The sequence below is a fragment of the Triticum aestivum genome, chromosome 1A (assembly GCF_018294505.1).
Source record: "Triticum aestivum cultivar Chinese Spring chromosome 1A, IWGSC CS RefSeq v2.1, whole genome shotgun sequence".
Lineage (NCBI taxonomy): Eukaryota > Viridiplantae > Streptophyta > Magnoliopsida > Poales > Poaceae > Triticum > Triticum aestivum.
The window spans coordinates 101847194-101860662 of NC_057794.1; the positions used below are offsets into that span (position 1 = coordinate 101847194).

The 13469-nt window shown below is 46.6% G+C and overlaps 1 protein-coding gene and 1 pseudogene across 1 annotated transcript; one reads left to right on the forward strand and one right to left on the reverse strand.

Moving 5' to 3' along the window:
• The first annotated feature begins 5498 nt into the window (after positions 1–5498).
• LOC123103407 (peroxidase N) lies at positions 5499–7380 on the forward strand. The gene is made up of 4 exons (XM_044525010.1): positions 5499–5770; positions 5869–6051; positions 6139–6304; positions 6637–7380. Exons 1-4 carry the CDS (start codon positions 5546–5548, stop codon positions 7056–7058), a joined length of 996 nt encoding a protein of 331 aa, XP_044380945.1. The 5' UTR covers positions 5499–5545; the 3' UTR covers positions 7059–7380.
• Positions 7381–11889: 4509 nt separating this feature from the next.
• On the reverse strand, positions 11890–12028 carry LOC123072728 (uncharacterized; annotated as a pseudogene).
• Positions 12029–13469: the final 1441 nt, after the last annotated feature.

The following is a 13469-nucleotide window of genomic DNA, read 5'->3' on the forward strand; positions in this document are numbered from 1 at the left end:
CGTGACTGTACGCACCTTGCTGCTGCTTCGTCGGCCGCCTCCCTTCGTTGACCATCAAGAACCGAGGCCTGTTGTGTTGCTTCGTTTGGGATGCGTCAAGTTCCTCTACTAGCTGTGTCAAGTTCCTCTACCAGTCGTGCACGCCTATGGATTCGTCCAAGTTCCGACGATGCTTTTGTACAACTACGCCGCGAAGACCAAGACCGGCAAGTCCACACGGGAGCCCGAACGACTACTTCGACGATGATGCGAGTACAAGTACCCTCGATGTGTATTTTGCCAAGTACCATGACGATGCGTCAAGTACCACTACCCCCAAGTACCATGATGACCCTCGAAGAGTTCGGATTCGACAAGTTCGACTATGGAGCGGGAACCACTACTTCCACTACCGCCGTCTTCGGAATCGCTAAGAATGTCAAGTTCCTCCACGACGTCCGCCACCTAAAACGACCACCGAACCGGGAATAACGCCAAGTACCAGGACGACGAGGACCACCAAGTTCGTCTTCCGCCATCTCCGAAATCGTCAAGCACCGCTATGAGATGTACGACTACTTCCTCTACGAACCGCGAGAACCGCTACTTTCACTACCCTCGCGAGAACAACTACTTCCCTCGACGTACCCGAAATGCTTCGATAACGCACGCTTCGAAGGTATAACCCCGAGACGACCGCCCGTGAACGAATGCATGTGTGATGTACGAGATGCTCGTGCTTGCTCCATGCTCGAATTGTCGGTGCACGTTGCCCCTCTTTTGCCTTGTCACCATCGTTGACTCATGGGACACCCGGTATCCGGGAGTGCCCCACCATCTTTTGTACGCATCCGCACACTTCTCCTTTGCATCAGTATCTCAATCGAGTTACCGGAACCGGAACGTTGCAGTGGCACCATTTTCGTTATCGTGGCCGTGGCACCCCTTTCCTTTCCACCATGGTGACAAATGCTTCATAATGCTCTTGTCAACTTTTAATAAAAAATTGCATAAACTTGTTCATGTCATCCGCATCATGATAACAACAATTAAAATGTTTAAATTGTTGCCACTATAAATTACTAAGGCATATGGGGATTTACCGGATTCGTTATTTGTTATATCCGGCCCCATTTAAATTGTTTAGATGGTGTAGTTTTGTTATACCTCACCTCTTGCCATGTTTAACAATATTTAATATTGTTGAGTACATAAACGAGAGAGAACTAAATAAGTCATGTGGTGTTTTCTTCAATATGCAACTCCGTTGCATATTGAGCTCGACTTAATTTATAGTGTTGTTTGTTGCACGTTGCCATGTCATGCTTCATTAAACCGGACATGCATCATACTTGATTGTGCATCATGCCATGATTTTGTGGTGGTTGTTTACTATGTTGTTTGCTCCTTTCCGGTATTGCTTCTTCGGGTTGGTTCCGATAACGTCGTGTTATGAGGATTCGTTCGACTACATCCGTTTATCTTCTTCATGGACTCGTTCTTCTTCCTTGCGGGATCTCAGGCAAGATGACCATACCCTCGAAATCACTTCTATCTTTGCTTGCTAGTTGCTCGCTCTTTGGCTATGCCTATGCTGCGATACCTACCACTTGCTTATCATGCCCCCCATATTGTTAAGCCAAGCCTCTAATCACATTGTCCTAGCAAACCGTTGTTTGGCCATGTTACCGCTTGCTCAGCCCCTCTTATAGCGTTGTTAGTTGAAGGTGAAGATTGAAGTTTGTTCCTTGTTGGAACATGGAGATCGTTCCTTGTTGGAACATTGTTTTGCGTGTTGGGGTATCACAATATCTCTTATTTAATTAATGCATCTATATACTTGGTAAAGGGTGGAAGGCTCGGCCTTATGCCTGGTGTTTTGTTCCACTCTTGCCATCCTAGTTTCCGTCATATCGGTGTTATGTTCCTGGATTTTGCGTTCCTTACGCGGTTGGGCTATTATGGGAACCCCTTGACAGTTCGCCTTGAATAAAACTCTTCCAGCAATGCCCAACATTGGTTTTACCATTCGCCACCTAGCCTTTTCTTTTCCCTTGGGGGTCGCGCGCCCAAGGGTCATCATTATTTTAACCCCCCCCCCTCCGGGCTAGTGCTCCTCTGAGTGTTGGTCCGACCGAGCAGACTGCGGGGCCACCTCGGTGTAACTTGAGGTTTGGTTTTACTCGTAGGATGTCTCATTTGAGTGTGCCCTTAGAACGAGATATGTGCAGCTCCTATCGGGATTTGTCGGCACATTCGGGCGGTGTTGCTGAACTTGTTTTACCATTATCGAAATGTCTTGTAACCGGGATTCCGAGTCTGATCGGGTCTTCCCGCTAGAAGGAATATCCTTCGTTGACCGTGAGAGCTTGTCATGGGCTAAGTTGGGACATCCCTGCAGGGTTTTGAACTTTCGAAAGCCGTGCCCGCGGTTATGGGCAGATGGGAATTTGTTAATGTCCGGTTGTAGATAACTTGAACCTTAACTTAATTAAAATGCATCAACCACGTGTGTAACCGTGATGGTCTCTTTTCGGCGGAGTCCGGGAAGTGAACACGGTGTTGGAGTTATGCTTGACGTAGGTTGTTCTAGGATCCCTTCTTGAGCATAGTTTTCTCGATCGTGCTTTGACTTCTCTTCTCGCTCTCATTTGCGTATGTTAGCCACCATATATGCTAGTCGCTTGCTGCAGCTCCACCTCATACCTTTTACCTTACCCATAAGCTTAAATAGTCTTGATCGCGAGGGTGTGAGATTGCTGAGTCCCCGTGACTCACAGATACTTCCAAAACCAGTTTGCAGGTGCCGATGTTACAGAGCAGGTGATGCAACCAAGCTCAAGGAGGAGCTCGATGAAGATCTTGTCCTTTGTGTTGTTTCGTTCTAGTTGATCAGTAGTGGAGCCCAATTGGGGTCGATCGGGGACCTTGTCGCATTTGGGGTTCTTGTTTTATTTTGGTTCCGTAGTTGGACCTTGATTGTATTTGGATGTTGTAATGCTTTATTCATGTTTTGTGTGAAGTGGCGATTGTAAGCCAACTATGTATTTTTCCCCTTTACTTATCTACATGGGTTGTGTGAAGATTACCTCACTTGCGACATTGCTTTCAATACGGTTATGCCTCTAAGTCGTGCTTCAACACGTGGGAGATATAGCCGCATCGAGGGCGTTACAGGTTTTGTCTGGTGGCGGTGAGGAAAGAGGCTGAGGGCCGTCGTGTAGCGTAGGAGTGGCGACGTGGAGTTGTCGTGGATGACTCAAATTGTGAACAGGCAATAGCAGTCAGTTTTTTAAAAAGAAAAATGTTCTACACACAAGATATTCCAATGGACGTTTTGAATTTGTCGTTGAATTATTTGATGAACTGTTGATCTGAGCATGGATTCCTTTAAACGTTAATTTTAAAGAAGTTACGTGGACTTCGAATTATTTACGCAATCAAGTATTTTGCCTCTGTATTGATAGTCATACAAGCAATTAATCAGTATTTGTAGCACTGTCCCTACAAATAATTAATAAGTTGGTTTCCAAGTGTTAAACGCAAGCAAAATACAGATACTTGCAGGCTATATATCCAGCTCCAAAAGGTCTCAACACATGAAGTTTAAATTCTCTTGCACAAAATCGAAGTGGATTGAATTCTCACAGGATCATAACTAATCAACAAACTGAGACATAAAAGGATTAGAAATTAATCAATCGTCAAAAAACATGTACTGCATGTTCTGGAAAGAGTTAAATGCACTGAAGGTCCTAAAAGTTTTGTCGGGTTGTCACTTTAGTCCCAATTCTTTCAAAATGCATCTTTAGGTCCTAATTCTTTAGAAAGTGGTTCACCCGAGGTCCTTTTTTCACGAGCACTCATTGACCTGCATGCGTGGCGCGCTAACCCACGGCACATCGACACAGGGTCCAACCGCGAGGCAAGAAACGTCCTAAAAGTTTTTGGGCAGTGTCATTTTAGTCCTACTTCTTTCGAAATGCACATTTAAGTCCTAATTCTATAGTAAGTGGTTCACCTGAGGTCCTTTTTTACACAAGCGGTTGTTGACATGCTTGCGTGATGCGTTGAGACACATCATGTCAACTCAGAGGCTGCTGCAGTTGCTCTTCTCTTACAGAAAGCCCCTTGTAAACCCCCCTGTTGACATTTCCCAGCCCCTACCGACATCCTCTCTCTCTCTCTCTCCCCCCTCTCATGCCCACATCGTCGCGATTGCTAGGACAACAAGCTCCTCGGTAGGGAAGCGGGTGTTGAAGAGGAGCATTGCAGCATCATCGTCGGCACCACCTCCTCCACAAGCTCCTACCACCTAACCTCAAATCAGAGCAAGCGGTTTGAGAAACTTAATGAACAGTGCAAATTGAACTAAATCAATGTCTACAGCTAGTGATTGTGGCAGAGTAGAGGAAATCACATAGCTACGGGATGATAGTGGTGAAAAAATTAGGTTTTGCTGAAGTGTTCCTCATCTGCTAGTGATCCTAAGTCGACGTGGCATGGGTCAACACGTAACCGAGCAGGTCAGTGAGCTATCGTGCAAAAAAGGACATCGCGTGAACCACTTACTATAGAACTAGGACCTAACTGTGCATTTTGACAGAAGTAGGACTAAAGTGACACTGCCCAGAACTAGGACCTAAACTTTCGGTGTTTTTTCTCGCCTGGCGATTGGGCCTCTATTGACGTGGCGTGGGTCAATGCGCCATGCGGGCAGGTCAGCGAGCGTCCATGAAAAAAGGACCTCGGGTGAACCACTTACTAAAGAATTAAGACCTAAAGGTTCATTTTGGAAGAATTAGGACTAAAATGACACCCCGATGAAACTTTTAGGACCTCTGGTGCATTTAACTCTTCTCGAAAACTAACTGGTTATGCGTACTTAAATCCGTGTTAGAGTTTTCTTCTGTAATGCCAATCTATATCGATAGCACTCTGACTAAATAAACTGATCTATATTAAGTTTCACTTGAAGAACCATCACATTCATTGAACTGTGTAATCCACTGTAAATGGAGATGCACTTCACGGCACCATTTGCAACTCAGCTATCATTGAAAACCTTGTCTGAATGATCACAAGATTAATTAATTTCCCCACAATGCACAGAGATACCCCCCCCCCCCCCCCCCCCCCCGGAGAGAGAATGATTTTGCTGTTGTGCATCATCGAGCAGGATAATGAAGGCGGCCCAATCCGCACACGAAACTGCATGCAATACATTATAATTTCCTATGGTTGGATCTCCACTAGACCACTACACCTTGGACTTGAGACAAAAAGGCAACGGAAGCATGCTAAGTGCAGCACCGTCACACTAGTGGCTTCACAGTTGCAGCCAATTGCTATTTTCAGAATGTGCTGTTTTGGCACAAAAATGTTTGGTAACAGGAGAAGATCGGCGCATGCGCAGCCGCACCACTATCGCGATGACTTGTCGTACCAGAACCGATATTCACCACTTTAAGCGTCTATAAGAGCAAGCCAAAAACCGTGAACTATGCAGGCAGTCCCAAGTCTCAAAGACAGTGTAGCTAGTAAGTGAGACTGTAAGTGTCAAGACATGAAGAACTCTCACTGCAGCAGGTTGCTCCTGGTGTGCTCAGTTCTTGTGCTCTGCATCGTAACCGGAGGCGCGAGGTGCGACAAGTTAAGCAGCAATTTCTATGACTGGACGTGCCCCGGAGTGTACAACATCGTCCAGCAGCACGTGTTTTCTGCCATGAGGGAAGAGCTGAGGATGGGGGCCTCCCTTCTCAGGCTTCATTTCCATGACTGCTTTGTCAATGTACCTCAAGTTTCTTCTGCACTTACTATGAATGTTATGTTGCTGTCCGTCTACTATTGTGTTGCAGTTACTGAAAAAGAATGTTGTGATGTATCCAGGGCTGTGATGATTCAATCTTGCTGGATGGTGCTGATGGCGAGAAATTTGCACTACCCAACCAGAACTCCGTCAGAGGGTACGAGGTCATCGACGCAATCAAGGCCGACCTCGAGAACATGTGCCCTGGGGTGGTGTCCAGTGCTGACGTTGTAGCCCTTGCAGCTGGCTATGGAGTACTCTTTGTGAGCATCTTACATCTCATGCTCCATTTTGTCAGATACATTCAGCTTGTCATACAAAGTATTAGGTACTGCACTAATTTTTTTCAGAGTGGAGGGCCTTACTATAATGTTCTTCTGGGGAGAAGGGACGGTCTGAAGGCGAATCCGTCAGGAGCTGACAACGGCCTGCCCTCGCCGTTCGAACCGATCAGCTCCATCGTAAAGAAGTTTGCCGATGTCGGCCTCGACACGAAAGACGTGGTGGTTCTGTCAGGTAACAGTTTCCACAGTAATAACAAAACTAACTATCTCCACGGAAGTGCACAACTAGAATTATAAACCCTGTGCTACATCCCTGAAAAAAAACCTGTGCTACATCCCTGAAAACGAAAGAGTGACAGTGTGGCCATGTTCCCTAAAAAAAAGACAGTGTGGCCATGCTTAACTAAGAGCAGAAGCAACTAGTTCTGAAACTTCATCCCTCACAAGCAAACTGTCACAAATTTTTCATAGGTCAATTATCAGACAGTTGACCTGATCTTATGGAATGGAGTGCACAACGAAAAACTCTATTTTGTCCTAAATTCTAAACGTCAAAACCGACAGGTGCCCACACGATCGGGCGAGCCCGGTGCGTGCTGTTCAGCGACCGGCTGGCGTCCACCAAGAGCTCGGCCAACCCGACGCTGGACGCCACCATGGCCGCTAACCTGCAGAAGCTCTGCACCGGCGGCGACGGCAACCAGACCACCGCACTGGACGTGAGCTCCGCGGACGTGTTCGACAAGCAGTACTACCACAACCTTCTGAGCAAGAAGGGCCTCCTGACCTCCGACCAGGGCCTCTTCTCCGCGGACGAGGACGTGGTCGCCAGCACCACCAAGGCGCTGGTGCAGACGTACAGCAACGACGGCGAGCAGTTCTTCTCGGACTTTGGCGCGTCCATGGTGAAGATGGGGAGCATACCGTTGCCGGGGGGATCCGCCGGCGAGATCCGCTGCAACTGCAGGGTTCCCAATCCCAAATGAGCAACGGTGAGCAGAGTTCACCGGCGGTTAGATGAAAAAGATGAACCGGTAGCTAGGAAGAACTAGCCGACTGGCTAATAAAGCAGGACTGAGGATTCAATCCCAGGCGCTTGTCGCTACTAAATGGTGCAAAGATCATTGTCATACTGATTAGTAGTATATCTAGAATCAAAGGATGCCACACTACGGAAATGTTTGTTCTTCTTCCTACTTGTGGCATCTACCCACAAGCCACAACACATACATCAACTTACCTTCATCACTCACAACGAAATCATAGAAAAATACTGAATTAACTTCATGCTTTCTAGCTAGCTGGGCGACAAACATTTGGGCATCTGCATTCCTGATTTTTAATTTGAGGCCATGGTGGTTGTTTTGCAAGTCCCTTTGTTGGAATATTAGACAAATTCATGATTAATTTCAGTAAATAATTCATGACTAGAACAAAAAGTAGAGAGTTTTTATGGTACATCATACTACCTGAAATAGTGAGTAGTATTTAGTTGATCCAACGGTCAGTATGGATCGGTTATTTTTTTCTTTAGGATATATTGGTAATTCCCTATTAGAGGTAGATTTGTTCTTTAATGATGATAATCTAATTAATTAGATTAATCCCATCCCACCCGACGCCGTGTGCGTGTGTTCACATCAGATGAGCGGGTTCGCGTACGTCTCTCTTGAAAGATGGCTTGAAGCGTATGCCTAGCAGGGACGCGTTGCGTATTATATATAGCCATAGGGCTAGGGTTTACAAATCCGGTAGTTGGTTAGGCTTGATCCCCAAGTTAGCTATTCTACAGATAAGGATCGAAGCTTTAAACCTAACTACCGGTTTACATATTGATACACACGCAACACCAAGAGAATATACGGTTTTATATACCCGACTGTATATACATACAATATATTCTAACACACCCCCTCAATCATAACTTCACCAAGTTGAGATTGTTCTTGAATTCTTCTAAGTTGCGCTATGATAAGGCTTTAGTGAATCCATCTGCAACTTGGTCATTACTGGAGATGAAACGAATATCAAGAAGCTTCTTAGCTACCCTTTCTCGCACAAAGTGATAATCTACCTCAATGTGTTTTGTTCTAACATGAAACACTGGGTTTGCTGATAGATATGTAGCACCAATGTTATCACACCACAATCGTGCAACAGGAGAGTGATTAACACGTAGCTCATTCAACAAGGTTTGAACCCATATCAACTCTGCCGTGGCATTAGCCAAAACTTTATACTCAGCTTCTGTACTTGATCTTGATACAGTAGCTTGTTTTCGTGCACTCCACGATATAAGATTTGGTCCAAAGAAAACAGCAAAGCCCCCTGTTGATCTTCTATCATCAGGACAACCTGCCCAATCAGCATCAGAGAATGCACTCACCAAAGTTGACATTGACCTTGTAACTTTCAGTCATGTACTCATAGTACCTCTTAAATATCTCAAGATTCTTTTCACTGCTGTCCAATGTGCAAAGGTAGGAGCATGCAAGAACTGACATACTTTATTGATAGGAAAAGATATATCAGGTCTTGTAAGCGTTAGATATTGCAAAGCACCTACAATACTTCTATAGTTTGTAGAATCTTCAGCACTTAAAGGCTCTCCTTCTTCCTTAGATATTTTTTCAGAAGTTGAGAGAGGCATATTTGACACTTTGCAATTCATCATACCTGCTTGTTTCAGCACATCTGACACATACTTCTCTTGACTCAAGACTATGCCATCTTTAACCTTTTTTACTTCTATTCCCAAGAAGTAGTGCAAATCACCAAGATCTTTAAGAGCAAAGTCTCTCCTTAGATCTTCAAGCAATGCTTTGGTTGCATCCTGCGATGAGCTTGCAACAATAATATCATCAACATATACTAGCATGAAAATGGTGATTTTGCCTTTTCTGTAGAAGAACAGTGACGTGTCAGCTTTGGATGGCTGAAAACCAAGTCTTTGGAGTTTCACACTCAGCCTAGAGTACCATGCTCTAGGTGCTTGTTTCAAACCATATAATGCCTTATCAAGCTTGCATACATAATGATACTTGTCCTTTACCTCATACCTAGGTGGTTGTCTCATATACACTTCTTCCTCTAGAACGCCATGAAGAAACGCATTCTGCACATCCAATTGATGAAGACTCCAATTGTTTGATACTGCAATGGACATAACAAGTCTAACAGTAGCTGCTTTCACAACAGGGATAAAGGTATCTTCATAATCTATACCATATCTTTGTTTAAACCCCTTTGCAACTAATCTAGCCTTGTATCTGTCTATTTCTCCATTTTCCTTTTTTTTTATTCTAAAAACCCATTTGCAGTCAATTAAGTTTCTCCCCATTGCTGGAGGAACTAGATGCCATGTTCTATTTTTCATGAGGGCATTATATTCCTCATTCATTGCATTTTTCCAATTTCTATTTTCCAATGCTTCTACCAAAGTATTTGGTTCTCCTATGACAGCAAGACCAGCAAAACGACGCCCTTTGTCATACCTGACCGTACCGTCCGTACGTACTTTTGGTTTCAAAATACCATGCTGAGATCTTGTTCTCGGTGGCGAGGCAGAAATTATCACAGAAGCCGGCTGCACAGAGGATCCGGAGCCCTGCACAGTGGATCCAGACCCTGACCCAGCCGCACCAGATCCAATGCGGATACTGTTGCCATCGCCAGCGTCCGCACCTGGGCCAGCAGTGACAGATCCAAGGCGGATGCTGTCGCCCACCTGCGACGCGCCTGGTTGGCCTGCGTCATCATGCGGAGGAGACCACCCCACTTGGCGTGTGGAGAGCAGCGCCTCACTGCTCGTGGGTCCACCTGACCCTGAGTGTGTGACGGCGCCTGTGCCTACGGGCCCGCGAGAGGACACACGTCGCGGTGACGCTGGATCACCCGCTCCCGAGGCTGATGCGGTGCGAATCCCGCGGTCTGGAGCGGCAGGCGAGGGAGGATCTTCCCCGGGATCGCCGCTGGCTGGATCCGGCGCAACACCTGAATCTGCATCGTGCTCCACACCTGTCTGCTGCATAAAATCATAGCCAAAAAAGAATTGCCACCAAAATTTACAGCAGGATTTTTATGAAGATTAACCGAAGGATCAACTGTCTGTTCGCCCCCATGATCAAGAGGTTTGGATGGAGCAGTTTCTGCAAGAAGAAGGACTTCGGAACGAAGAGGAACGCCGGCATTTGGATTTAGCGAGGCAAACGGAAAAATAGTTTCGTCAAAGATGACATCGCGAGAAATATAGACGCGTCCTTCTTTGACATCAAGGCACTTGAACCCTTTGTGGAGATTGCTATAGCCAAGGAAGACACATTGTTTTGAAAGGAACTCTAGCTTCTTAGCATGAAAGGGCCGGAGATTTGGCCAGCACGCACAGCCAAAGGTGCGTAGGGCATGGTAGTTTGGTTTTTCATGGAACAATTTTTCCAAAGGAGTGTCAAGATTAATCACCTTGCTAGGAGTACGATTGATAAGATAGGTGGCAGCTAGAAAAGCCTCGTCCCAAAATTTTAAGGGCATATAAGCATGAGCAAAAAGTGAGAGACCCACGTCCACAATATGCCTATGTTTTCTCTCGGCAGACCCATTTTGTTGATGGGCATGTGGGCATGAAACGTGATGTGTGATCCCTACTTGACGAAAGAAGGAGTTGATGCGCTCATACTCACCGCCCCAATCTGTTTGCACGGTGATAATCTTGCGATCAAAAAGTCATTCAACTAGTGCTTGAAACTCATGAAACACTTTGAAAACTTCTGATCTATGTTTGAGGATATATATCCACGTGAATTTGCTGAAGTCATCGATGAAACTCACATAATAATTCTTCTTATTAATTGAATCTCAGGCAGGCCCCCATACATCAGAGAAAACTAGCTCTAAAGGAGATTTTGAAATACTACTAGAATTTGGGTAGGGAAGTTGATGGCTCTTGCCTTGTTGGCAAGCATCACACACTCCCTCTTTATTCAACTCTTTGCTAGAAAAGGAAATTTGATTGTGTCTAAGAACATGTTAAACTATTGCCGAAGATGGATGCCCTAAACGATCGTGCCACCTTGATGAAGATATCTTGGTGGCGCCAAGTGCATGTCTGCCCGAGCTTATTGGAGCTGATGATAGGGGATAGAGCCCGTTTCTACATCTGCCGCAGAGGAGGGTTTTCCTCGTTGCCTTGTCCTTGACAAAGAAAAAATGAGGATGAGTTTCAAGAAACACATGATTGTCATTGGCTAGACGATGAGCAGAGATCAAGTTTTTAGTGGCTTTGGGCACATGCAGAATATTTTTGAGATGAAGATTACGAGTAGGGGTACGAACATATGCATGACCTATATGGGAAATCTTCATACCTACGCCGTTTGGCATGTTTACTTGATCGTGTCCATTGTACTTGTCACGAAAGGTGAGCTTGTCGAGCTCACTGGTAATGTGGTCTGTTGCACCTGAGTCCACATACCAGTTTGTGTCCACGCCGTAGGAGGAGCCGGTGCCGTAGGAGGAGTTGGTGTTGACGGCTGCCGTGGTTTTCTCCTTGTTGAAGGAGACATCAAAACGACGATAGCACTCCATGGCCGTGTGATTTGGCTTGGAGCAGATTTGGCAGAAGACTTCTGGCAGATTGTTGCGGCCTCCTCCATTGCCGCGGCCCCCGTCGCGACCACGCCCGCCGCCTCCATTGCCACGGCCGCCTCCATTGTGGCCACCATTGCCACTGCGGCCACCATCGCGGTTGGATCCACCGCGTCCGCCACGAGACACGGCATTGGCAGAGGAGTGGCCCTACGCCTTCAAACATAGCCAGCCTGCTTTCAAAGCTGATCAGCTGCGAGTAAAGCTCGCTCACCTTGATTTGCTGGGTGCGGGCGCAGATCGTGGAGACGAAAGACACGTAGTCGTAGTCGAGTCCCGCCAAGATGTAGGACACCATGTCGTCGTCGGTGAGCGGCTTGCCCACCGATGCCATCTCATCACCGAGCGCTTTCATGCACCCGATGTATTCGGACATCGTCGAGTTGCCCTTCTTGGTGGTGGAGAGGGCGATTCTGGTGTTGACGACGTGCGCCTGGGTTTGGGAGATGAAGATCTCCCTGATGGCGGCTCATGCTTCGGCCGCCGTGTCACAGTGTGCGACCTGAACCATAACAGGAGCTGAGATAGAGTTGAAGATGAAGCTCAGCACCTGAGAATCTCGAGCCTTGTCGGTGTCGTATGCAGGGTTGGGCTCGTCCGTAGGCTTGCCGTCCTTGTCGTGGAGCTTCTGCTCCGGCTGCTCCCGATCTGGGTCGAGATAGGAGACGAGTTGTGCCCCACGGATGGCTGCCATGGCTTGCGCGCGCCATACCAGGAAGTTGGAGCGATGGAGTCGGTCGGCTATGGGGATGAGGGCAGGCGCGGCGACAGCGGAGCTTGAGGAGGCCATGGCTACTAGAGATGTGCTTTTAGAGGAGATAGGCTCCGAATACCATGAAAGATGGCTTGAAGTCTATGCTTAGCAGGGACGCGTTCCGTGTTATATATAGCCATAGGGCTAGGGTTTACAGATCCAGTAGTTGGTTAGGCTTGATCCCCAAGTTAGCTATTCTGCAGATAAGGATCGAAGCTTTAAACCTAACTACTGGTTTACATATTGATACACACGCAACACCAAGAGAATATACGGTTTTATATACCCAACCGTATATACATACAATATATTCTAACATCTCTTGCATCTCCTGCCGGCGGAATCGATTCAGATGTGTAGTGTAGTGCGTACGTGCTTGTCCTTCGGAAGAATCCATCCAGCAGCCAGGTTTCTCGAGGATCTCAATCAACCAGCTCGACCTTTGTGTATTTGTGTCGCTCTTCGTTCGCGCGTTCCTTGATGAGACCTTTGATGTGAGCCGGGGCCTGCGCTAACATTTCATTCTTCCCCGGCAACGTACTAAGCTTCAGCCTGCACGGCTCATGGTATTCTCTGTTGACATAGAGACGCTTCTTGGCAGGCCGGACATGAATGACGGTAACGAGGAGGAACTGTTTTGTATGAAGGCGTTGGGCCTCATCGAGCTGATGAACGAGTAGACGACAGGGCGAGTCAAGCTCAGTGGTCAAGCTGGAGATTGACGCCAAGCTAGTGTGTGGCCTTGAACCAGGAGCCCGCGGTGTCACGACGATATGCTTGAAATCGATTTCGACTACGGCTCACCTCAGGCCACATCACACAAGAACGCGGCAAGCAGCGGTGTTTAGTTCCTCCTGAAGATTGATATAAACAGATAGATAAACAGTGAACTGCCTATAATGCCCTTAATTAATGAATATACTACCAAAAATCTGTTGTAGTATTGGCTCATCTGGATCCTTCAACCACATAAATGGACGGCCCAAATAGACTAGATGCACCG